The sequence below is a fragment of the Paroedura picta genome, chromosome 3 (genome assembly GCF_049243985.1).
Source record: "Paroedura picta isolate Pp20150507F chromosome 3, Ppicta_v3.0, whole genome shotgun sequence".
NCBI lineage: Eukaryota > Metazoa > Chordata > Lepidosauria > Squamata > Gekkonidae > Paroedura > Paroedura picta.
Window position 1 is genome coordinate 109,634,801 of NC_135371.1, and position 27,582 is coordinate 109,662,382.

Genomic DNA, 27,582 nt, shown 5'->3' on the forward strand with positions numbered 1-27,582 from the left:
GAGGATGCTCAGGAGCAATCTCGTCAATGGTGGCCAGCAGGCAGGACTGCCAGTCTTCCACCAAGGCCTCCAACGAGACACCGGAAGGCATTGGGTCCCGCACAACATTCAAGAATCCCTCTGATTCCATAACAAGTCAAGTCAAGTCAAGTACCTTTATTGGCATGATAGCAAAACATGTATATAAAAGACAAAGCAATTCAAATCCCTTGGAGTGGGGATTTGACAAGAGCACTTGGAGAAAATCCTGTGAAGGAATTTTGCGATGCCTTCGGTTACTTGAGGATTGTGATCCAGTAAAAGAGAGTGCACTACTGTCAAGGGACTGTGAATCTTGCTCGCCCACATGAGAGGATATATATAGTGTTCTCTAAGATGGTTGTGCTGCTTACAAAGGAGGAGAACGTGTTCCACTGATTCAGGTTTCTTGTCGGGACATGAGCAGAGTCTGTTGGCATACCGGATTTTAGCATATCAACCACTAGTCACTGCCAGATTCCATAACTCTCCATGGGTGGACAAAAATATGTCTGTCACCCAGAGGAAGTGGTATCCTCAGCCGAACCTTCAGGGCATGGTTGTCCAACCATGGAATTATGTTATTTGCTACCAGATCTACCTCCACGTCTGCACCAAAGATCAAGGCCAGCCTGATGGGTGGGACCAGCAATAAATTACAAGAACCCCCGTGTTGCCATGACCAATGCCAGGTCCTAGCCAAGTCCTAGGGATGGAGAATCTGTATGGATATTGCAATCCCCCAGAATCAACAACCTGGGGAATTGCAATTCCCAAGCAGCTGCCACCTTCAGCAGGCCTGACAGGGCACCCAGGGGTGTGGTGGGTTAGCGGTACACCATCCAGGTGGCCACTTTCTTGATTGACTCCCACCCTATGCCAACACATTCTATCCCTGCAATCGATGGTGCCATAAGATCCAGAGGTAGGTGTTCTGGGCTAGGATTGCAACCCCCCCTACCATTAAGCTGGGGCTGATGCAAGACCAAGAAACTGGGCAGTGCAAGATCTTTTAGGGCGACAGTCTCACTGTCATGTGCCCAGGTCTCGGTGATACATGCCAGGTCTACCTCATGCCCTCTGAAATAATCCTGCAGAGTCAAGGATTTGTTTTTAATTGACTTGGTGTTACAGAGCATTAGCATTGGCTCCACCCTAGCCCTCACTCCCCCAAACCTGGGGATTGGATGGAGGTTTGAAAGGCAGCATGCATATCAACCAGGCCACCAAATGTGAGAACCCTCGAGGCCCTCGTGGATCTGTGTACTTCGCCTCTCCCCTATTATTGAACCTCCTCCCACTGTTATGCCTCCCTTGGCCCAGAAGTGCTGGAAGTCTATCACTGGGTAGGGTTGTACCCCCCTCCCCTCCCAATCAGAGGTACTTGCATGGCAGATCACAGCTACAGGCATTCAAAAAAAATCAGCACCACCCACAATCCATGTTGCTGGCCACAAAACCCCCTTAACCTACTATCCCCTTCCCCCACTCCTCAACACTTCCAACGCAATCTGGCTTTACCCTAATACTAATCTAACTCTAACCTATCACTCTAAGCTCTCACCAGAAAACTATCCCACCCTAACACAACCAACCCACTCTTCCCTCAACAAAAAGACCCTTCCTATCCATGCCTCCCTTCACCCAATCCCACTCCTAACAACTAGAGCCTAACAATACTAACATCCTCACAGGGCTCTCCTAACAGGGGGCTTTCCAGCTTCCCCCTCCCCCTACACTAACTAAGGCTAATTCGCCAGCCACATTACCACGATCTTAACCAAGGATCAACACCACATAAATCCCTCCAATCTACCACAGTAGTCCTCTAGATCTTCAGTAATCTTCCAGATCTTAAAGTTTTCCCTTTACGCCCTCTCCTATATTTGAATTTGTGAAAAACAGAAAGACAGTTTAAAATATGTTTTGGCCAGATTTATGAATCGGTTGGTAGCCGCGAAGGAAAATGGATGTCTCATTGCATTTGAGCTTGATAATACTAGAATTATTTATTTATTTATTTTCTTGGATTTCTATACCATCCTCCAATAAGGCTCAGGGCGGTTTACATAAAACATCATGGCTACACATCATAATCATAATCATAGTAACAGTAATCACAACAGCGGTTCCAAAAGTGAACAGAATATTATAACAGATTCATATTGTAAGAGCAACTTTTAACATGAACCTGTAGGGAGGTCAGTTTGGTTTGGGTCATGGAAGGGGGTTTCTGGGGGACCAGCAGATGTTGTTGTGTCAGCCAGCCTCAACCAAACATGAGCAGTGAACCTGACAAGGTTGCTGTATAGATTGCTGGTGAGATGTATGCAAAGTAGTATACAAACTCTAATATTACTGGTAGACACTTAATATGTATTAAAAATCATTGAAAGATGAAGCACCAAACTGCTCGGCTCCATACTATTCCAGGGTGACCATCTTGATTAAAACCTCAGTGGAATGAAAGAATGATTCTATCATACCCATTAACATCAAGTAAGAAGTTTGGCTCAGTTTTTGAAAAAAATGATTCCAGAAAGGTAATCAGAAATTTTTAATAGGATGGTATTCAAATTCATCACAAACAATAAAATGTGCCAGAAATGAAATATAAACCGCTCCAACATTAATGTTATATGTAAAATAAGCCATTCATTGTATTTCCTCTTCCTTGATAAACTCTTACAAACAAAATTTCAGTCTACATTAAAAGCTCATGTGTTTGTTGTTTTTTAAATGAAAGTCCTGCAACACAATAGAAAATGGTTACAAAATCGAACTCTTGTCTACTGAGAACAGCAAAGAACCAGCTGTAGATTCAGCAGATGTAATGCAGTGGCTGTTTCAGAGACTTTGATAACACTGCCATCATGTGGCTTTATAGTGATGGAGCAATACCCAGGTGGATTGAGCCTGGTTTCTAACCACAGCTGTAGGCTGGACTTAGGTCAGCCTTCTGCCTGACATCACTGTGGGTGAAAATGAATTCTTTATTAATTTTCAGACTTAATTCTGAAGCAGGTTTTTTTTTGCTGTTAAAATGTTTATTCAAAGTTTCTATAAGAGTATCTAAGTTAGTTTAAAGGTAAAGGTAAAGGTATCCCCTATGCAAGCACCGGGTCATGTCTGACCCTTAGGATGACACCCTCTAGTGTTTTCATGGCAGACTCAATACAGGGTGGTTTGCCAGTGCCTTCCCCAGTCATGACCGTTTACCCCCCAGCAAGCTGGGTACTCATTTTACCGACCTCGGAAGGATGGAAGGCTGAGTCAACCTTGAGCCAGCTGCTGGGATTGAAGTCCCAGCCTCATGGGCAGAGCTTCAGACTGCATGTCTGCTGCCTTACCACTCTGCGCCACAAGTTAGTTTAAGAATAGCAAATTTACAGTTAAGAAACAAAAACTGCCTCTCACAGAGTTTAATATTTTCAAAACAGACTGAAATATCTAAGACTTATTGTATCAGATGCATACTGCAAATTCGATATACCAAGCTCCCAGGATTTATTCTGTGTTTAGCCTAGAGATCAAACAATTGGCTCAGTATAGTATGCCTTTTTGGACAAACATAGATATGGCAAACAGCAGCCATGTGTCATAGGGGAAGGGATCAAACATCCCCTTGTCCTGATCCAAATTTTGCTTAATGTGTTATAACCGAGTTAAAATATAATTATCTGGTTTTACTTCAAATTAGAAATAAACTGTTTTGTAGCCCCCTTTCCCTTCAGTTGGTGCATTCTAATTTGCAATCATTGGGGACAGGACATTTGATGGAATAAGCCGGAGCAGCTATTTTCTATTAAAAAGTTTGAAAATATCATGTATGCCCTTGATTGTGTGTTGAGATTTGGCTAATAAGGTATTTTTCCTGATTAGGCTGAAAATACCCCAGGTATTCAGTTACTTTCTCCTCTATAGCAAGAAGAACAGCTTACTCTTTGTACTGATGACAAGCACATCCCTCAGGTACATGGATTTTAGAGGGTTCAAAGGGTCACTAGTGGTGCTCTGTATATGATGCAATTTCATGAACACAACAATGCACAAAAAATAAGTTGCGTGCTGGGCACAGAATGCAGTATCCAAATAGTGGCAGCCAGTTCTTTCCCTTGTGTTGCTTCCCTACCAAGCAAACTTCAGTCCTGACCACTTGTGAAGGCAGGCTTGGAGAAAGCGTAGTCTCTACCTGGCATATTTCAAAAGTGAAAAAGGTCTACATCTGCATTTGCAGGATTTTTTATAATTAAGGATTTTATTTGAACCCCAAAGCAACCAATTTCTTTCTTACACATCCCTAGTTGGAATTTGCAAGGTCTGTAGCGTGCAAGATTCAAAAACATATGAAGAATAACCTGCAGGAGGAATCAGAATTTATGTGTATTTAGCAAAGTTAGATTAGGAACTTCATGACATTTTTCAAATAGTCTTCTATGTCTCAACTGTCGCCTAGTATACTGTCGCCTCTGTCTCTTGAGAAACCTATATGCAGGTCAAGAAACAACAGTGAGAAACAGGCATGGAATCACTGATTGGTTCAAAATTGAGAAAGGAGTTCAGCAAGGCTGTATACTGTCACCTTGCCTATTTAACTTGTATGCGGAGCACATCATGAGAAAGGCGGGGTTAGAGAAGTCACAAATTGGGATCAAGATGGCAGGGAGAAATATCAACAACCTCAGATATGCAGATGATACCACTCTAATGGTAGAAAGTGAAAAGGAACTAAAGAGCCTGTTGATGCAGGTGAAGGAGGAGAGTGCAAAAGTTGGCTTGAACTCAACATCAAGAAAACTAAGATCATGGCAACTGGCCCTCTCAATTCCTGGCAAATAGATGGGGAAGAAATGGAGGCAGTGACAGATTTTATCTTCCTGGGCTCCAAGATCACGTCTAGTCAAGGCTATGGTCTTGCCAGTTGCAATGTATGGCTGTGAAAGTTGGACCATAAGGAAGGCCGAGCATCAAAGAATTGAGGCTTTTGAACTCTGGTGCTGGAGAAGACTCTTGCGAATGCTTTGGACTGCAAGGCGAACAAACTGGTCAGTTCTAGAGGAGATCAGCCCGGATCCTGAAGATGAAACTCAAATACTTTGGCCACCTCATGAGAAGGAAGGACTCCCTGGAGAAGAGCCTAATGCTGGGAGCGATTGAGGGCAAAAGAAAAAGGGGACGACAGAGAATGAGGTGGCTGGATGGAGTCACTGAAGCAGTCGGTGCTAGCTTAAATGGACTCCAGGGAATGGTAGAGGACAGAAAGGCAAGGAGGATCATTGTCCATGGGGTCGCGATGGGTCGGACACAACTTTGCAACTAACAACAACAACAACAACAACAATGTCTTGATTGGCTCATTTGGAGACTTCCTGCTTCTTTGAGCATACTTCCTCCCTGCTTGCCTCCAGAACAGACAGAACAGTTAGACAAAGTTTGTTTCTCTCCTCCTGATGACGTCGACAATCATTATCATCATGTAAATCCTGATTTCCCCTCCTTTAGGGAAGGTGTACCAAAAAGGCCTTTGTTGCAATTTCCAAGCCACATAAGTCTTCTGTGTGATTGAATGTTCTGAATACTGTGAATGCTATATCTGGCCTGCCACCAGGATTTATTTTACAGCACACTCCTAAGCAATCAATTGAGTCCATTGAGGTCAACAGAAAGGGATAACTTTGCTTACGATGACAAGATTAGCTACACATCAATAAAAATTTTAAATGTTCTATGCTGGAGAAGATATTATTTTCTTCCCCTTAAAAAAGCTTTTCTTTGATCAGGTCATTTTGCTCTTGGAAGAAAGGGAACATACACATTTGCCACCTAGGCAGCTGAACCAGCAAAAAAACAGAACTAAAAATGCAGAAAAAATAGGACCAGAAAATTAATTCTGTGACATGGTTGGAGGATCATGTAACAATAAGCCTTCTTATAGTGCAAATGTATCCACATTTTTATTTTTTATTTTTATTAGTATTTTTTTTAAAAGATAGAACAGTAGTATACATCATATTAACCGTATTTACCAGCTCTACCTTTTATTGTTAAATCTTTTATATTATCTAGCCCCTATTATCTATATTATCTATTATCTAACATCTAATTATTGATGTAGTCCATGTAAAAATGCCAATGTTATTGGAACTCTTCAGTCGACCTTCGGTTGACTAAATTGGTAAGTTTTGCTGTTTTGTACAATTCTCCAATCTTATCCATCCAGTCAGACAAGACCGGTAGGTTCTGTTTTTTGTCATCCGTGTGCAACTTTGAGTCTCACGGCCGACATCTGAACATGTATTACTCCAATGTAGGCTATACGATCAATTCAGGGGAGAACTTATACCTTCCTTAAAGAATAAGCCCAAATCAGAGGCAATCACAGACATGTTGTCAGACAAAAGCACAAAAATAACTTCTGTTGTGGCCAGATTTGCTTGGAGAGCTATCAAAAAAAAAGGAAGAGCTGGGTGGATTCGAACTTAGGTAGAGATAGTCTCAATTGCTTGAGATAATGCTTGTGAGTTTTAAAATCAGAATGATTTTTATAGCTGAAATGTTTTTAAATTCTATAATATTTTAGTTATCAATGATTCTTTTATCTTGTTAATGCCAGATGTTTTATGTATTTTGTAATTTGACTACTGATCTAGTACCGTAATAATAAAGACAATGAGTCTCACAGCCGTAGTAGCATGAAAGAAAAATTCTTTTGCCTATACAGCAATTCCTTCTGGTATTACACTCAATAACATAGAATGCATCGGAAATTTAGTGGAAGGTTGCTGTTTTACAAGTTCTGCAGAACTTTGACAGCTCCATTAGGGCCCAGATGATTAGTTGTGGCCAATATAATTTCTACCCTCTAGTGTAGCGGTCCCCAACCTTTATAGGTTTGAGGACCGCCTCTGGGGGTGGGGAAGAGCCGGGGGCCCGGGCGCCGCGCATGCACGGCAGCACCCCTGGTGGTGAAAACGTGCATGTGCGGAGCTGCCGCACATGTACATTTTCACCACCAGAGGACACTAACTCGCATGAGCGGCAGTTCCGCGCATACGCGTTTGTGTCCGCCGGCATGCCAGCGGCTGCACCTACCTCTTCCCCCCCTCTCGCAGCAAAAAGCTAGCCATGCCGCGAGCGAAGCGGCCGCTTTGGCGGCCGCTTCTCTCGTGGCCTGATGAGCTTTTTGCTGCGGGGGGGGGGGGAGAGGCAGGCATAGCGGCCCATTACTGAGGCCTTTGCGGCCCAGTAACAGGCCACAGACCGGGGGTTGACGACCCCTGCTCTAGTGGACCAGCAACTTGCTAGTCTTCTCTAAGTAAGTCATTCTACATGATAGAAAGACTGATTGAAGGAATGTGTACATTTTGGCGGAAATAATTTAAAATAGGAAAAAATAGTAAAAGGCATAAAAGAAGCATCCATTTTCCATCTGATACAGTAGACATCTGCATGACTTATCAAAGGAAAACCTTCATGTTGTTTCTGTAGAGATCTCCTTTGCTTTGCACCTAGGCTGGAACTGCAGCAAGTTTAATGGTGACATTCCAAGCAGCTGCCACCCGCTTAGCTCACCTGTGTAATCCTCTGACTGTCAGCAGAACCAAAGTAATAATATCAGCTGTGGCATTGTAGGAGAATAAAGCTCAGGGCAATATAAAATCAAGTTCTTTTAAGAAAGTATCTAGCATTAAGTATCGTTCCCAGTACACAGTTCCACGCTTTTGCTGCCCTTTATTTGTCAGCGAAGCTTGGAGTGCTGTAAACATTCTCCAAGTGATTCATTATTGGAGGAACTTTTCAGATACTAAATGACGTTGATGTCAATGAATTTAGAAGATTATAACTCTGTCTAAAATTGCACTGTAAGAATGTAAACATTAGTGCACAGACCTTTCCTATATATAGTCTTCATACCATCAGATTAGATTGGTCTGCTTTCAGAAAGGAACTAGAAACAGGCAAATACTGGGGGCATTTCTGTACATTGGCGTAATGCTAAAAAATAATGTGCCTTCCGCCATTCCTCACCTCCTGGCTCTCTCGCTTCCCTCTGCCACTTTCTCATGCTTCTAATTATTTCCACATGCCTGCCTGTAATGGCAGAGGAGAGGAACATTATACACATGCTTCTCCTCCGCCTGTCAGTCATGCTAGTCAGCCATTCACCTTTCTCCCATTTTAAAAGGGGCCGCAAGGCAAGCTAATATTTTTAAAATCAAACTTCTCCATTTAGCCACCTATGCATATAATCAAAGATGCATAGTGCTTCTTTTCAATGCCACCCCTTTTGTATTCGTGAGTCTTGTAGCCCCGAATCGGGGGGGGGGGGGAGGCTTAGAAAGGCATGGTTAGTGTATTAACTGTAGGGGGAAATGTTTTTTTTTTTTTGCTTTGCCTGGACTATTAAATGAGTACTCTTTGCTCCAGGCACTTTGCTAAAAAAAGAAAAAGAAATGTCATTCCTGGGAGAAGGGGGGCGGGTTAACTGCACTCAAGTGAGTTATCTCAGTTTCCCCTCCTCCCCCTTCCCTTCCCTTTACAACCTCTGCCTGGAAAAACTAGAGCCAGGTTACATGGTGTCAGCTGTTGGGTTGGGCCCCATTACACAGTGGTGAGCCTTCAATAACTTGCAGCTAGTATCTCATTTTTAAAAATTATTATTTTTATTATTAAATTGTATTTTTTACCTGTCATCACTGGTAACTCAGGACAGGTTTCAACAGCATGAAATACATAAATAGGATAAAACACAATATAAAATTTAGTTACATTAGTTAATTAAAAATATTCAACTATTACAAATTGCTGCCCAATTTTTTTCTATCCTGCAAGAAAAGGGGCAGGGGAAAGGTGATAGGACCCTTTAACTAGAGTAGATTTAATGGATTTATAGCAGGGAGGCCAGCACTTTCAGACATTATTTTGACCTCAACCATATCCCAGAGGAACAGCTCCATTTCCCAAGTCCTGTGGAACCAGGGCCCTGACCTCATTTGGTTGAGTATTCTAGGCTGGGGCCAAAGCCCAAAAAGCCTGGCCCTAGTGGAGGCCAATCTGATCTCTTTGGGGCTGGGGATCCTGAGCAGATTTTGGTCTGCAGATCTTGGGAAGAAGCTATCCCACAGGTATGATAGCCCCAGACTATTTAAGAGCTTTAAGGGTGTGAACGGTGTGGGGATGGGTTTTTAAATTGTATTTACCTAACTGTATTTTACAGTAATTTATTACTATAACTGATTCTATTGAATGTTTTAATTGTTGTCCATGCCCATATGGATAAGGGTGATATACAAATATAGTAGTAGTAGTAGTAGTAGTAGTAGTAGTAATGACCAAAATCTTGAATTGGTCTTCAATCTCAAGCCAGTATAGTTGTGAGAGGATAGGTTAAATATGAACCATCCCTTTTCCCACATATCTCCTTCCCCACAATATCTTCTATATTCAACTTCCTAGAAATCCCCATGTTTTCTCTTTTCCCTGTTTCCTTCCCATTTACAGATCAATCCATCTGCCCCCTCATCTTCACCAATATTTTCATTTATACCCTACTTCTATACTACTATGGGGACCAAAAACACCTTACATCAGTAGTACCCAACCCCTGGTCCGGCGACCGGTACTGGTCCATGGATCAGTCATCCTCCTCCCTGGCTGCTGCCTTGGGGGCTGCCTTGCCACTCTGCCACTGGCTCAACTTTGGTGCTCTCCAGCTGCCGCCATGGCTGGGGCTCCCCCTTGGCATGGCACTGCGCAGATGCTGCTGGCAGCGCCCCCCAGAGGGCGGCGGGAAGTCAGGAACGCTGGCGGGAAAGCAAGTGGAGCAGGGGCTCAGGCAGCAGCAGCGACGTCCCTTGGTAAAAGATTACCCCCCACCCCGGGACTCAGTAAAATTGTCAAGCGGTGACCAGTCTCCGGTGATAAAAAGGTTGGGGACCACTACCTTACACTACCTTGCCTCCATTTTATCCTCACAGCAACCTATAGAGGTAGGTTAGATTTAGTAAGAGTGTGTAACTGGCACAAGGTCACCCAGCAAGTTTCCAAAGCAGAATGGGAATCTGACGCTGGATCTCCCAGGGTCCAACACTCTAATCACTATCCAACACTGGGTTTTATAGGTGGCCACTGCTGAACAGTAGCAATCAGTTGGGGTTGGGTTAGTCATAGAATCATAGAATAATAGAGTTGTAAGAGACCTCCTGGGTTATCTAGTCCAACCCCCTGCACTGTGCAGGACACTCACAACCCTATCACTCATCCACTGTAACCTGCCACCCTCTTGAACCTTCACAGAATCAGTGTCTCCATGAGATGGCTAGCCAGTCTCTGTTTAAAAATTTCCAAAGATGGAGAACCCACCATCTCCTGAGGAAGCCTGTTCCACTGAGAAACCGTTCTGTCAGGAACTTCTTTCGGATGTTTAGATTGAATTTCTTTTGATTTAATTTCATGCCATTGGTTCTGGTCTGTCCCTCCAGGGCAAGAGAGAACAACTCTGCTCCATCCTCTTCATGGTTATCAGATCCCGTCTCAGTCATCTCCTCTCCAGGCTAAACAGACCAAGTTTCCCCAGTCTTTCCTGACACATCTTGGTCTCCAAACCCATCACCATCTTTGTGGCCCTTCTCTGGACATGCTCCAGTTTGTCTACATCCCTGTTCAACTATGGTGCCCAGAAGTGAACACAGTACTCCAACTGAGGCCGAACCAGAGCAGAGTAAAACGGTACCATCACCTCCTGGGTTTGACACAACCCAAAATCCCACTAGCCTTTTTAGCCACTGAATCACACTGCTGATTCATGTTCAATGTATGGCCTACTAAGACTCCTATATCCTTTTTGCACTTACTACTGCCAAGACAAGTCTTCCCCATCCTATATTGATGTATATGGTTTTTCCTAACTGAATGTAGAACTTTACATTTGCTCCTGTTGAATTTCATTATATACAGTTTAGCCCACTTATCGAGCCTATCAAGATCATCCTGTTTTGTTTGCTATCCTTCCCAGTTTAATATCATCTGCAAATTTAATAAGTACCCCTTCTCATTCAAATGATGTATAAATATGTTGAACAACACAGGCTCCAGGTAGTACTACATACAAGTAGTGTGGTAGCAAGTAACCCAGTGATTGCTGTCTTTGCCACAATTCCTCCTCTCATGGGCTATGACAGCCTTGTAGCAGAGGAGCTACATTCAAAGTAAGAGAGGCAGTGCTTATCCCATTAGGGGCAACCTGTACTTGGGGGGCCAAGCAGGGGCAGCTTTCCTCTCTCCTTTGGGGTTAGGCTATAATGAGCTAGGGGTTAAGGCCCTTTTCAAAGGCCATTTTTCATTCTCAGTCTTCCCTGTCTCCTCTCACAAAGGCCAAAACCCTGGAAAGAGTACTGCCTCTTTCCCCCTGCTTGTTACTGACAGAAACCACACCTTGAAGGCTAGCAGTACTGTTGTGGTTTCCTAGCAATGGCCACTGAAAGCAATGGTTTCTTAAAGCTACAAGTGCTGCCACTATTATTTGGAGATTTTATCCCCCCTCCATTAAAAAAATTGACTTCTAGTTCATCCTAAGAACAAAATATGTAGTTTTAAAAAAGTAAAATTGTCTCTACCTTGACTTAAAAACAGTAGGTTTCATGTAATTAGCTAATATTGTGAATTGTTTTTCATATTTCATAAATAAGCATTGCCTAGCAAAATTTTGACGAACGTAATTAACATAGTATTTCACAATATTATCTTTAAATTTTAAATTTTATTTATTTTCAAATGTATAACACTTAATACATTCCCACACACTGAATCAAGCACTTCCAATGTACTTTAGCAGTTCATCATTTTACACAGTAAAATCCAGTTGCCAAGTAGATTTGGAAATACAGTATTTAGTGTGTGTGAAAACACCCAGCAGTTTGGACAAATCGATCCAGGTTTCAAACTTGTCTAGCAAGTCAGTGCTGAGAGTAAATTGTTCATAAGAAGTTTGTTTTCAGTTCTTCCCCTCAAATTATTCATTGGAAAATGTTAAAAAAAGAAAGAAAAAAGAAAGAAAACTCTTCAGAAATAAATACACATCTCTCTTTAGTTTTTGAAGCATTTAAATGTCTAATTACTGACCATTGTTGCAGTTTTCTCTTTCTTGGTGAACCATCATGGTTTCTTATGGTGTGAAAGGGAAAGATGTGGTGGTAGGAAGGTGTTGCTAGACTTGCACATGAGATTCTTCATATATTACACCACAAACTTGCAATCAAGTTTGCCATCAAATACATGTTTACTGGGGAGCAGCAGCGAAACCCGGCACTGCAGCAAATGTACACTGTATAATACACACATTTGATTACTCAGGTTTTTTCCCTTTGGTCTATTACACTTTACTTAATTGATTAAAAACGTAACGTGTGAAGTGGCTATGGCAGAGACTGCAGTCACTGCCAACTGGACTGTGTTCATCCTTTAAAACAAGTGAAGGCACAGGATCTGCTTACTACTGATTCCTCTAACAGATGAGGATGGGTAGTGAAACATAGTGAAGCATGGCAAATACCCCTGTGATCTTGCTATAATATGTCATTATCATAACATTTCTACATCATTCTGCAGTTCTGAAAATATTACACACTAAAAAAAATTCAAAATGTTTTCCCCATCTACAAGAGAGAACTATTTTGGTTATTTCTCTCAGAACATTTCTAAAACAAAAGACGTTGAATTCACAGGGGTTTTAGAGACTTTATTTATGTATAAACAATTTAAACACTTTGCCATAAATTATCTTTGCCTGTCTCTATTCTTTGCTTAGCAGCAAATTAAAATTAATATAAAAACTCAATGAACAATTCATACATGTATATTACAAAAAAGTTCTGTACCAAAGTTCTTATTAGACTTGTTTTTAATTTATTTTTTAATTTATTTTTTGTCTTGGTGACTATCATGTGATTGTCTCAGTTTCTTGACCAAACAAACACACTAATTTTTTTTTAAATCTGAAAACAGTGATTGTGCCTTCTGGCTGATGTATGTACAGGGTGATCTGAATTGGTGCCCATTTGCAATAGTGTTAACACAATGCCCACAGCTCTACTAGAACTGATACCAACAAACTACTGAATCTAAACAGACTACACCCTGTAACTGTGTTATACTGTCCACAATGGAATCTTCAAAGACAAACAGAGTATGAAATTTCTCAGTAGTGATTTATAGCCACCATTTTGAATTGAACTTTACACTCTGCCCTCTTTGAATAAATTAACTTTAGGCCAGACAAAAGCAGGGTCGGAGTAAAAGTGCAGGTTTATATTCTTTAATATATATTTGTTACTATTTCCAGTGCTCTGTTGCTCCTGTTCTCCTCATTTCTTCCAGTTGCTACACACAAATCACCCCAGAAGTCATGTATTGAATGCACCTGTATTTTGTTTGTAAATGAAAAACCTCTAAAATGTTTATCAAACAAGCAGCCTCTCAGCTGGTCTGGTGTAGGTGGGTGGCCCTCTTGGAATTCTTGAAAGTTTGCTCACGTGTGAATGGAGTGAGGTAATATAAGATGAGGCCATCCTTTTCAATATTTTTGTTTTGATTTTTTTTCTTTAGACCCAGAACAAGTGGGTAATATTTATGGGGTACTTCTGAATTTGTATGTTTTAAAGTTTTCAGTCCGGCTTTAGTCACTTCAGGACGTGGTATTTAATCACTTGGACAGCAGCATTTCACTCAAAAAATGTGAACTTTGTTGCCACTTACTATCCCGAAGTAGCTCAGCCCAGTGCCCCGTTGGTCTTCATCTCCTTAGGAGAGGAGATAACAGTTCTAGCTACTGATTCATCCAGGCAAGGATGACAGCAGATTAATTTGTTACCTCTTTCCCATTTCATTCTGTCTTAAGAACTGAATATTGCTGCTACTGTCTGCCAGCTCTGGGTACTGCTCCACTGGGAGCACATAGTATCCTTCGTAGCCTTGCACCCTTCCTGTGCTCAAAAGCTGCTGCTTCTCCCCTTCAGTCCATAGTCGGCTGCCTTCTTTGCCATCCCGTGCCTTCTGCTGCTCTTTGAGCCAGGCTGACCCCAGGGCCCGTTGTCGAGCTTGATCCAGCACTCTTGCTTTCTCTTCGTCCAGAGTGTCAGGCGTCAGGCCATAACGTATGTTCATCAGCAAGGTGGAATACTGGAATTCAATATTTGTGAACCTTCGAGTCCTTCCATTGATGAGAAGGGTTGGCTGAGACACTGTGACATTCACTCCACTGTCTAGCACCTTACGCCCACTGGTCATCGCCAGGGTAACTAGATCGCCATCAGATGAGCCAATCTTGACAAAATAATGGGTGTCCTTCCCCTCAATACTATAGTGCATCTTTTCCAGGTAGTAAGCATTGTTAAGCACCGAAGCAATTTTTCGGCTGTCTTCAGTTGTGATGCTTGAAACACCCGTTGTCACTTTGCCTTCCTTCACAGCAAACATGACACCCTTGCCAATAATTGGAGTGGCAGTGGCAAACCAGTGACCTGCTTTCTCTCTAATATTGGCATGCAGTCTTTTAGATATGACTTGTCCCTCGAGGGCCATGAAAGCTTGGTTGTGTCTTTCTGTTGTCTGCTGGATTCCAGTAATTAACTACAATAACAACAGAAAAAAAGCAAGTTACAGAGCACTTGGAAATGCAGGCTACAAGAAGATGCTTCAGTACTAGGGTTGCCAGCTCCAGGTGGGGAAATACCTGGAGGCTTTGAGAGTAGAGCCTGAGGAAGGCAGGGTTCAGGGAGCAGAGGATCTTCAATGGGGTATAATGGCACAGAGTCCACGTTCCAAGCGACCATTTTCTCCAGGTGAACTGATCTCTGTCACACAGAGTTCAGTTCTAATAACAGGAGATCTCCAGTCACCACCTGGAGGCTGGCAGCCCTATTCAATACTAATTAAAAGCCCCATTCATACAGTTTCTACACAGGAACTTTGTTGCTCCAACTCCCATGCAGGAGCACAAATTTGAGGCAGACGAGATGCACCAGGCCAAATGCTCCCTCCTGCGGAAGCAGGAAGAGGCAGGGCAACCTGCCCTGGCTCAAATTCCAGCCTGCAGCCTGGTGCGGGGTCTACAGTGTGGAAATGGCCTCATTTACCTATTTTTACAAACATATTGTTGAACTGTGTAGTTAACACACTAGTACCCAAATCCCATGCTTTTATAAAATGTATGCACTATTTTTTGCTTAGAGAGGGAGGCTTTGTAACTGGTAATTTGCTAAAAGTACTTTTTATGATCAGATGGGACTTACTACAGTTCTGAGCTCTATGAGGGACAATAACTGTGCTGCAATTGGCTATATACCAGACAATCATTACTTCAGTAAACGGACTGGGGATTTTGGACTTTTGAACATCTAATGTTGCTGTACCAAGTCAGATTATTGGTTTAACTAGCTCAGTTCATCGACTCTGGCTAGCAGCGGCTATCCAGGATCTCCAGCAAGGAAAAATCTTTCCCGACACATCTATCCATTCATGTTCCTTTTTATCCCAGAGTTCTTCCAAAGAGTTTGGAAAACAATTAGTCCAAAATTGCTCCAATTTCATAATTCTGGGGTGGTGGTGGTAGACCAGTGTATCAATTAGCATCTTGCTCGACAACAGATAGCTTTCAATTAGCTTTCTGAGAGATGATCTCTTTCATATTCTTATTAAATTAAACTAAGAAGCTAATATGGTAACTAAACCCCCATAGATTAAAAGCTGTGTTAAGCAGGCTAAGGCTTTTAAACCTACTTCTAGTTAATCATGTAGTTTGATGTCATACATGAAACTTGTATTAATAGAAGAATAATTGCTTGTCACATTTTTTACTGCCTTGCACAACAGGTATAAAAGTAGTGATATTACAAGGTGACAATATGATCAATAATAATTGTTAAGCAAGCAACATGTTAATGATAAATACTGAAAGTGCTTAACAAAACTGCAATGAGTTTAACAGTATTCATGGACAGAAAATAAAGATGTATAGCAGGAGATCCATCCAATTCAGTTTATTTCAGTGTTGTCGATAGACTCAGCCTGTCAGATACAATTTTGTCATTGACATATTGATAAAATGTCAACTACAATGTTACTCAAGCAAATTAATTTGGTGGTACTTCTGCTTACCTGTCCATTTTCACATGCCTGAGACTCTGACAGCTCATAAGGAGGTGGCACAAAGTACATTCTTGCTCTTGGGAAACCAGGTATAATGTTGCTGAGCTGAAAGCCAAACATCACTAACCAGCTCTTCACATCTAAGAATTAAAAGTAAATACGTGTGTGAGACCTGATTGCACTGAAACTTAATATCTGCTTAGAAGGCAGGATATAGCTTCAGTGTTTTTAGCCTGAAAGCATGAAGAACAAGTGCTGCTTCATTTGTATTAAGAAACAAGAACACTAACAAGAAACAAACAATAATGTTCTTCTTGGCTACTGAGTTCACCAGAATCCTTAAACTATCTTCCTGCTGAGCTCCAGAATCATAATTTGTCCTTGTTATTATTTTGTGTTTTTATTCCTACTACTCCTACTATGGCTCCTGCTCCTGCTATTACTACTAGCTTCTATAGCATGGGTCTGTTTGTTCAAAACATTTGCTAATACTTATCTCATTTTGTGACCACAAGTGCACTATAATATATGCTAACACTACCTTGATGATTATATTTGTGCATAGGGTTATATTCCCAATATTTTGATTTCTCTTTATGGAATAAAGAAGAGTTTGTTTTTATACGCTGCTTTTCTCTACCTGAACTCAAAGCAGCTTACAGTTGTTAACTGAACCAGACACATCAAAGCTAAGCTAGACATTGCATGCATTTTATATAATTTCCTCATATTTCCTGGTTCACTTTGGGAAGGTTTGGGAAGTGATCGTTCACCAGTGGGTGAGCACTGACCCAAGGCCTGAATGGAACTTTCTGTCCACTGATCAGTGATTTCTGTCATTTCAAGAGCACATCCCAGCTGAAGAAAACCCTGAATACCAAAGAATAAACAAGAATACATAGCTCTTAGTAGTTTTTATGAATTAGTCATGCTTCATTTTAAAGATAATTTGCCTTTTCTGAAGTTTTCATCTTCTCTGAAATTATAATAGCTTATTTTTTTTTGGGGGGGAGGGCTTTTTTGTTCTTAAGAAAATTACTGTGGCCTTAATTACAACTTACTGCTTATTTTGCTCTGAAAAGAGTTTCTGTTGAACAGAACTTAATTGACTTTCTTTGAAAAAACAGTCAGAAGCTAGTTCAAGGACTGTGTGATTTTACTAAGAACAAAATGAGTACTAATGGAGAAAGATGTTAGAACTTCCACCCAAACTCAAAGCATGCACTTTATACTTACTTGAATCTAAACATAGCTCAATAGTTTTTGGTTGTTAAATGGTATTTAAAATGCCAAGATTTCTCTCTTTTTTCCCTCTTGGGTTTTAGTTCTTATTCCTATTGAATTTGAGTTTGCACATCAACAATTTTATTTCTTGGACACTTGGAGCCAGGATATTAGGATCCTAGGAGCTGTTCTCAGCCCCCACTCTGGCCTGTTTTAATGGACTTCAACTAAGTCCACAATGAATCTCAAGGCAATGACTCAACACCACTGAATTAAATGGGTACATGACTGAAGTGCTACATGACAACATTTCCCTCTGTAAATCAATGAGATGTCTGCTTGTAAAGTGTCAGTAGGTCAAAGTCGTAAAAGATGCTGAACACAGTTACTTTAATATACCACAAAGACAAAGCTCTTGCTTAGCCTTGGGCATTTTAAGTCAAGCAAGCTGATTTCATGTGCATAAAGATCAGGGCTCTTGATTGTTCTGCCAGTCAGTTTAGTAACAATCAAAGTAATTACGCTTAATAATAGTAAAAATATGCCCTGCTTTGTTAATGCATTTGTCTTAATTTGTGTACAAGTAATTGCTGTGTAAATAAGCAATCATTCAACTTCAATTAGCCAGACTATACTCCTCAGGGAGGCTTATAGCATCCCCACCCCCAACATCACACTGGGAATCTTTTGGGGCAATTATATTAGGAATTTTAACCTGGTTAGATTTTATAGTGTATTTTAGAATGGAATATGCTTTTAATTATGCTGTGATCCGCCTTGAGTCTGCTGAAAGACAGAGGAATAAAAATTAAATAATAATAATAATGTGTGCTTAAATCCCATTGATTTTAGCATATGTTAAGCCCAAAGCACTGATAGAGTTATGCCCTGTTTTTTTAATGGTTCCTTATGTCTTAACTAAGGATTAAGAACTACATGCCTTTGAGTGGTGAAACCTTCTTTTTATACTTCTTATGATATGATGCCAATTGTTTCAGATATATTAATCCCCCCAGTTATCCCATGTATGATTCCTCGACTTCTCTTCTGGCACCAGGATATTTTTCTATATGCAAAATACCACTCATAACATGTTCTATAGTGTTTCTTTGATTTCAAAACCATGGCCTGTTTCTCACCTGTCACATAGTTCTTTAAATCCAGTTCGTTGCTGAGAGGATTGTTGCTCTTGAACATATACAAGTTGAATGGAGCTGGCTCCTTACCAATATTTCTCCACATTGTATAGTCAGGAGATGTCCAACGCCCAGCCAAAACATCATAATCTCTCTGAGTAAAGTGGACTAATTTTGTTAAGGGGTCATATAGTCCTCCATGAAATCCAATCACAATTTGGAAATCAGGGTTAGAATCATAATATATCTCCCCATATGCAGTATATTGCAGTTGCTTGATCATGAGGCCATTGATACTGAATACTGCCAGTGGTGTACCTGTATTATCAGAGGCAACATAATATTCTTCCCCACTGCTGCTTTCCATAGCAAAAAGGTGACCTTGCAGATCATAGTACAAAGAGGTTATTTCCGAATTTGAATGGTTATATACATGGGTTACTCTGGTAGGGTTGTGAAGATCAGCATAAAAGTATTGAAGGTGATGCCCTAAATTAGTTTTGTAAGAAGCTCGTCTTCCTACACCATCATAACGGTACTGAATGCTCCATCCATTTGCTTTGTTGTAAGCTCTTGTTAAGAGTCCTTTGGAGTTATAGTCAAATATATCAGACCCTCTTTGACATAGAAAGCCATCATCATCGATTTTGTATTGCATGTCGCCCAAGCGTGTAATCCTGTCTCTTAGGTCATAACGCAGTGGCATCAATCGGACACTATTTCCAGGATTCAAAAGATGTAAATTCCCATTGAGATCATAACTGTAACGCCAGGTAGGTCTGTCGTTGACTGCCACACTCTGAAGCTGCCCATCGCCATCATAATCATAGGTGTATTTAGTTGTATTGGCATAAGGCCCTAGTTTTAATTCTCTTTTGGTTACCCTGCCCATACTGTCATATTGCACTGTCATCCAATACATAAGTGATCGAAACATTTCATACTGAACTTCCTTAATACGCCCATGGGTATCAAAGTGCTTGCTCAGTGTCATCACAGCTGTGGTAATTATTTGATTTATATCATAGTAGATTACTCCAAATTTTCCAAAGTGCTCTACCTTGCCTGAGATTTCATCATAACGATAAAGGTCAACAGGAAGAGGTATTTCACTTATTATAGGCTTGATGCTAGCAATCCGAAAACTATTGTCATGATAGGTATAATCAAATCTTGCGTTGACCATACCTTCCTCAGAGAATCTGTAAATCTGTTTGTCAACCAGAGGGCCAATTTTACGGTAGCGAATAGTACAAGAAAATCCACCACTCTGTAGATTCACCATCTTGAGAACTCCAGTAGTTTCGTCATATCCAAAAGTCACTGCTGTGCTGTCATACACAATCTCAGATAACTTGGATAATTTCCCATACTTGTAGAAAACCTGTCGACCAGTTCCTAAAAAAGATGTTTTCAAAATCCTCCCATCATCGCTGTAATCAAAAATCACAGAGGCATTACTCTCAGGAGGGTTATAAATATTTCGAATGTAGCCAATAGAGGTATGGGTGGACATGGTGTGCCGTGCAATGCTGGGCATAGTGACAGCATGTAGTCGATCTGAAGTGTCATATTCAAAGATGTACTGCCGCTGACTCTGAAGGAGCAGAACCATGGACTATTACAAAAGAAACAAAAATGCAAATTAGATGGCACTGGGTCATTTCCTGATTGTACATGTGTGTGGTGAGCTCAAGAATAGACTAAGTGGGTTTTAGAATTACAATACACGTACATACAGCATATACACAAATAATTCTGTCACTGTATGCGACAAATCTATCCACTGCCATTAAAATATTGCAAATGTATGTGTGCAGAATGAATAAAAAAATCAAACCAACATGTGAATCCAAAGTACATTTGTCAAAATTACAAACACTTCTCAGCTACATTTTTGAAACTATTAGCATCTATTAACTATTGTTAATTAAATTTAAATGATAGTTCTACAGTCTTCTGTTGTTTTTAAAAAGTACAGACTTTAAAGAAACATAGTATGCAGTTGTCTTAAGACTGGGAAACACTAGCAAGAAAAACATGGTTTAAGAAAGGGTTCAGATTCCATAAATAAAGCTCAGAGATGAGCTATTGTTTTGTCAGGTTCAGTCTATGGTATTAATCTTAATGGGAAGAAAGGGTACATGTACATTATCATTTTCTCACTGGGAAGTGACTTTCAGCAGTCACCTCTTGGCAAATATAAGCACAGCACCTTGTCATATGAAAACATTAATTGTGCATGCCATTACTATACCAACCTGCAATAAGCAAGGCTCATATGTCAGGCCTAATCATTGCCTAGTGAGAGGAAAAAAATGTTCTTCTATGGGAGATGCTGGAGTCCCCAGTCCAAGAGACTGACTAAGGCTATGCTTGCTAGGAATGTAAGCCTCCAAGTTCAATCTGGAATTCCCCCAGAACTACTGTCCATCTCCAGACTATAGAGATCAGTTCCCTTAGAGGAAATGGATGCTTTGGAGGGTGGAGTCTTTGGCATTGTATTCCACCAAGGTCCGTGTCTTCTCCAGGCTCCACCCCCAATCTCCTAGAATTTCCCAAACTGGAACTGGCAACCCTATTTCTTACCCCTTGCCAGAGACGGGGGGGGGGGGGGGGATGACAATCCTAAAGCTTGTGTAGGTACTCCCAGATTCCTCCCCCATGCCATTCACACTTAAAAAACATTGTTGCCATGCAACAATGGCAACCAGATTTCCAACCTCACCAAATTATCTTATTATATTTTAAACTGAAATAAATGGGCCAGTCATAAAAGAAAAGTAGTAAGGATCACTATGCATTTTTAGTGTTAAAATATTACAGAAATGCTGAACTCTAAACAAAACATTTGTGCTGATTACTTTAGAAACAACAAATATTTCAAACAATTGGAATGTTGACCTTTCCTCCATCTTTACATATGTATACATGTAGATAAATTCCAGAATGCACAGACTTCCTTGTACATAATGCAGTTGCTCAGATAAAGAGTTACCTACTTTTTCTAGGTATGTGTAACTCCATACTTTTCCATCTGCAAACATGCGGGAAACAATTCTGCCTTGCTTATCAATATCTGTTCTTTCACTCATAGCTCCCCGTTGAAGTCCAGCCAGTCGCCCATTGGCAAAATAAGACACATTCACAGCTGCAAGTCCACTGCTGGGTAGCCAGAGAAAAGGCCGCCCAAGCTGATCATAAATAATACGGAGGGTAAATTTCCGGTGATCATCGTATATTTTTTCTGTGCGAATGTTTCGGTCATAATCAATAGATAGCAAGTTCCTACCATGGACCTGTTCAAATAAAAGAGATTGGACACAGTAAATGATTTGTACTTCTGATATGCAATTTAGCACATACAAAAAGTAGCACTTAGTAAGTTCATTGCAGTAAAGAAATTTGCCTAGAATAGAGACCTCCAACCAGTCAGAATTCGCAATGCACAAGGCTCTGCGAGGGGCATAGTGAGTTAGATGGCCCCTCAAGTACACTGGGCCCAAATTGCAAATTGCCTTGAAGATCAGAACAAAAACCTTGAATATAATCCAGAATACAACTGGCAGCCAATGCAGCACTGGCTGCATATGTGTTCTCCATGATGTACTTGTGAGAAAACTTGCCGCAGCATTATGCACCAGCTGCAGCTTCCGAGTCAAGGAAAAGGGCAGGCCCATATAGAGTGAATTACAGAAGTCCAGCCTAGAGGTGACTATCACTGTGGCTAGGTGCTCCTGGACAGATAGGGTACTAGTAGCCTTGCGTGGTTTAGGTGGAAAAATGCTAGTTGGTCTGTCTGTCTGTCGGTCTATCATCTATTCCTCGCCTCTCCCCGGAGGCCCGAGGCAAGTTACAGACATATAAAACCCCCAATAAAAACATAAAATAAAACATATAAAACATATCATACATACCTTCATGACCTAAGCCTCCATGGACAAGGAGGCATCAAAGGTCGCCTCCAGATTCCTGGCCAAGGGTGTGATTTCTAATTGTATCCTATCCAGGCAGGGGAGATGCGATCCCTGATCTGGATCTTTCCTACTCAGCCATAGGAATTCTTGGAAGGGTTGAGTTTCAGGACAGCCAGACCGTCACTTCTTCCACACAACCAGTAAATATTTCCATGGAGGAGTTGGTCTGGCTGTCCATTAGGAGATAGAGCTGGGTGTCATCACCCAGCCAAGGGTGATGGCACCCCAGCCAAGAGCTCTGAGCCAGCTGATCCAGTGAGCGCATATAGATGTTGAAAAGTGTGGGGAACAGAACTGCCCCTTGTGGAATGCTGAACTGAAATTGGTAACTGCATGACTGTTTTTCCTCCATGGCAACCTTCTGTGTCCAGTTTCAGAGAAAAGAGACCAGCAACTGCAAGGCTGTTCCTCGTGAACCCACAGCAGAGAGGCAGTGGACCAACAGCTCATGGTTGATTATATCAAATGCCACCGACAGATCTAATAGCATGAGAGGCCCCAAACCACCTCAATCCAGCAGGCACCAGAGATTATCCATAAGGGTGACCAGAACCACCTCCACCCCATGGCCAGTTTAGTAGCCAGACTGGAACGGTTCAAGCACTAAGAATTTATGTATCAATTTTTGGTACAAATATAGGAGAATGGTCATTTTCCAAATGAAATCATATCAGGAATTACCTAGGTTGCACTATGATATAAACAAAATTAAGACACCTCTCTCTATATTAAAAGTGAGTTATTAAGAAACATGCGTATTTATGAAATAATCCAGGAATCTGCCATAAAAAATGCTGTAAAGTTAAATGGTGTTGCCTGAATGCAAACTACATTTTCTCTTATAAATTAGCATAAATTAGCATAGTATAAATTAGTAAATTCCAGTGAGAATTGTTAAATTATCTCAGAGGCAGTTAATGTGACTGACCTTTTGATTTGAATTATATGTATATTTATTTTGGTTTATTTATGTATGTATTTTATGTCTATAGTCAGATATTCAAGACCTAATGGTGTGAAAATAAATTATTGGTACTACATTTATTATTTAAGAAAATATAAAACAGTTTTGTGAGCCCTAAAAGTTTTGTGGGCACAAGGTACTTCTGCCTTTTCATCCCTTCCCACCAAAATAATTTCAATATTAAAAAATTATATATACTTCAACTTATTTCAGTTTAATAGATTTCTGTGGGCCATAAACCTTTCATTTATTTAATGTGGAAAAAAATTCAAATATTTTCTTTGACCCTAAAAGTTAATTTTTTCTTTCTGATTAAAAATATCAACAACATTGAAGCATTTTCATGGGCTCCTAAAAGTATCATGGGACCTAGACTTGATTTCTTTAAGGAAGGACTGGGGCCTGTCTTAGAGAATGGGTGAAAGAAATAAGCAAACAAAATTAAATGGTGAAATCCTATGCAGAGTTCATTTCTACTGAAATAAAGGAGTTCTGCATAGGATTGCACTAGGAATCAATTTCTTATCCAATAAGGAATTTCAAACCAAACTCCAAAATTAAGTTTGCCTCCAGGAGAAGCCTGAAAATAGAATGGTCAGCTCTAGGATGAGAAATGGGAGGGACCTCATTGGAGTATAATGCTATGGAGTCCACCCTCCAAAACAGTAATTTTTTCCAGAGGGATCTCTGTCACCAAGGGATGAGCAATAAGTTGGGGACTGGCATCCCCACCTGGCAATCTCCTAGAATTATGAATTATCTCTGGGCAATGGCATTTTCCTGGAGAAAATGGCAGCTTTAGAGGGTGAGTTCTATGGCATTATAATATGCTGAGGTTCCTTCTCTCCCTAAACTCCACTCTCCACAGGGTCTGCCTCCAGACCACCAGGAATCTCCAAACCCAAGGTTGGTAACTCTAACTAGAACTAAGCATTGTCACCCCTTGCCAGGAAACAAGGCTGGAAAGGAACAAAATCCAAGAGGAAAAACTAGAATAATTTTTTTCAGACAGAAGCAAATCAAAAAATATTGCTAAAGATACAAGCTTCATCTCACTTAAAAAAATAAAATAATCTCCAATGGTCAAACAGGGCTCCTTAGATAGTCCAAAATGATGTGGGACTCATTACAGCATTAAGCCAATGGACAAAGAAGATTTCTCCCATGGAGAGGGAGATAGGAAACATGACACATGGCACAACATTTGAAAATAGAATTGAAAAAGGCAAATGCTTAAGGAAATGTCCTAGAACCTCTTATTTATCTTACAACAAGCCTAAAAGACCAAGTTCAATCTATACCTTACAGAGTCTCACCTTGTAACCCCATTTTCCATGGGCACCTGGATCTACCAACTTTTTCATACAGCAATAGCTCTGGCTGGTAAGAAAGTTTAAGGGGATTTCTGCACCCTTTAAAAGTACTGAGTTACTTACGTTTTGTTGTCGTTATATTCTGGCCCCTCTACATGCTGTCGCCAACATGCAGCATCTAAGCAGTAAACAACTGGCTACATCTTCCATTTTAAAGCACTAGTTGGTGAATCCCCAAAAGTGGATTCACCGACATATGTAATGCTACCTACCAGAGAGCAACCAACAGGCCACCAGGAAAAAAAATGCATGGAGGCGGAGAAGCACTATCTCTGCCTCCAATGTCCTGCCCTTGCACCCTCCTCCCTGTCCCTTCTCCCCGGTATAGGTTTTTTTTTTTTAAGTGAACTGCCTGGAGCAACAAATAGGTATTCAATCATGCAGGCAAAGGCAAAAAATCCCCCCCCCAAAAAAAGTTGTAGCACAAAGCATGCCTCTCTAAGCTCCCCCCCCAATCAGGAACAAGATTTATTTTTAAAAGAAGCAAGACTCATGATTCCATAAGCGGTGGCAATAAAGAAGCACTATGCATCTATGATTTCAATGGAAAGCATAGGCATTTCAATGGAGAAGAATAGATTTTTAAAAAATTAGCAGGCATTGTGGGCCCTTTAAAGCATGGAGAAAGGAGATTGGCTGCCTAGCTTGATTGAGAGGGGAGAAGTACAAAATGGTGGCAGAGAACAGTGAGACAGCAAAAAAGGTGAGAAGGGGCCAGGAGGTGCAATTATATGTAGCATTATGCCACTCAGCTGGCATAACACTATTTTTAACGATGTGCAGAAATGCCCTAATTAGATGCTTTACAGAGTCAGAAATGGAAGTAACCATCAGTATGCAGAAGGAAGGCAATGAACCAGTCCTTCATTGACTGGAGTATACCTTCATTAGTAGTATTTTGAATGCTTTTTTGCTTTCTATTCACAGAAAAGACCATAAGTTCAAAATCAGATATGAAAAAAAATCTCTCTATTCTCTACTGGACTGCTGTTCAACAAGGTATCTCCAAACTGGTCATGGTAATGGAAAGCATGCTAGAAAAACAACTCAGAATATAGGGGCTGATGCATATTACATTTGCCCTGGAAATAATAGCCGCGTCTTAGCATTTTGTACTCTCTATTATTTAGCACTCTTTGTTTATTGTGTTGGTACTATAGCAAGAGTCTGCATGCTCTTGCAGAAATATTTCCATATTTCCGGAAATATGTCCAGTCAGGGAGGGAAAAAGAGAGGCCACAGCAGCAGGTGGACATTCTGGACATGAGTAGCGTAATCCATGTGTTAAGCAGCTTTTCATCATTATAGCCTCCCAAATAGAGTCACCAACATGTAAAAATATTTCCAGCAGCTTTCACATAGCAGCCATAATCTTTGAATTGGGTCCTAATTGCTAGTATCTATATCACATGAATGCCAGTTTTTGCTATTCATACATTTTTACCTTTCATACATTTGGAACCATCAACTTGGCATGTTCCACAGTAAAGACTTTAAAATAAAAAAATAAATAAATAACTGTATTCACTGGAGACAGACTAAAGAATCCAGGCCAGCGCTGTAATCTAATAAAGCTTCTTAAGCAATTTAATTGTGAATGCACCATTAATAAAGTAGAAGTATTTAAATTAGATAGCTTTTGACAGCAATGACTACTTAAGAAGTATTCATCAGTTCCTGGGAATTTGTTCTTCATCTTATATTTTACAGTCGCTTTGATTAAGCAACATTTTCTCTTATCCAAATTTAAACAGCGCATCAAACAATATGGAAATAGACCCCAAGCCTTTCTTGAGGACAAGAAAGTTATTCCAAATTATTTTTACAGCAAGTGTGAGCCCAATTCCCATCCCAGCCCACTCTGCAGGAATTCAGTCACAGAGAAAGCAATTTTAAAATTAATAAATAAATAGCACAATTGAGTTTTTGGAAGGAAATAATTTTTAATTATCATTTATTTTACTCACTCTGATTTTTCCACTTAATGAAGCAGATCTCACTTTACTACAGTTTTTATCTCCTCAGTGAATAAGTCATAAAAAAATACTATTCATGCAGAGTTTCTTAGAGAAGTGTCAGATACAGCCAAGCAGGCTTTCTCAAAACTAAGGAAGTAGCTTTTAAAAATTAATCCAAGTAAGGAAATTCTTTCTTCTCTTATTTCTTATCTTAGATTTCAGTTGTCCCCACAAGAGAACACAACAAAAGCTGCCTGTATCATACATTTTATATGTGCGTGAGAAGGAAGGTGACAGTTGGTACATTCTTTTTCATCCTGCTGGGGAGTATGGGCCTCTTGATGAAGCCCTGTGGGCTCAATGGAAATGTCTTATGCAAAAGGAAATAAAAAATTACCATGCAAATTAGCATTATTAACAACAAACAACAGATGATGAGGCTGTGAAGAAGTTATATTTAACTTTAATTTTAATGACTGTCTTTTAAAACATTAATCCCCACCCTTACCTATAGTATTCAGGGAAGGAAGACCAAAGCTCACCATACACAGAGAAATGTGGCCGCATCTCACCCTGGGGTTGCCAAGTTGACATGGAGGAGGGGCTGGAGAGGAGGTTGCTGGGTGCTGGTGCACAATTTTGGCGGGCTCTGTGTACAAAGTGTGCTGAAGATCGCCTACTTGCTCAAATGGGGAGTGGGACAGGTGGCAGAGCTTGTGGCGTCATGAAAAGGATGGAACATGTGGGCCCAACCTCTTTCCTCACCAAACATCGCTGCAGGAACCTTGG

At 40.6% G+C, this 27,582-nt stretch overlaps 1 protein-coding gene across 19 annotated transcripts in view; it reads right to left on the minus strand.

The window, feature by feature from the left end:
* Window positions 1-2,560: 2,560 nt before the first annotated feature.
* TENM2 (teneurin transmembrane protein 2) overlaps window positions 2,561-27,582 on the minus strand; it is a 1,331,635-nt gene continuing 1,306,613 nt past the window's right edge. For 18 of the 19 annotated variants that reach the window (XM_077327160.1, XM_077327169.1, XM_077327168.1 and 15 more), the window contains 4 exons: window positions 21,524-21,820; window positions 18,525-20,139; window positions 16,171-16,301; window positions 2,561-14,643 (listed from right to left, as the gene is read on the minus strand). In XM_077327160.1, the coding sequence (XP_077183275.1) occupies window positions 13,882-14,643; window positions 16,171-16,301; window positions 18,525-20,139; window positions 21,524-21,820 (2,805 nt within the window). In that variant the 3' untranslated portion in view covers window positions 2,561-13,881. The remainder of the gene's footprint in view (window positions 14,644-16,170; window positions 16,302-18,524; window positions 20,140-21,523; window positions 21,821-27,582) is intronic. The other variant, XM_077327179.1, reaches the window with a different exon arrangement.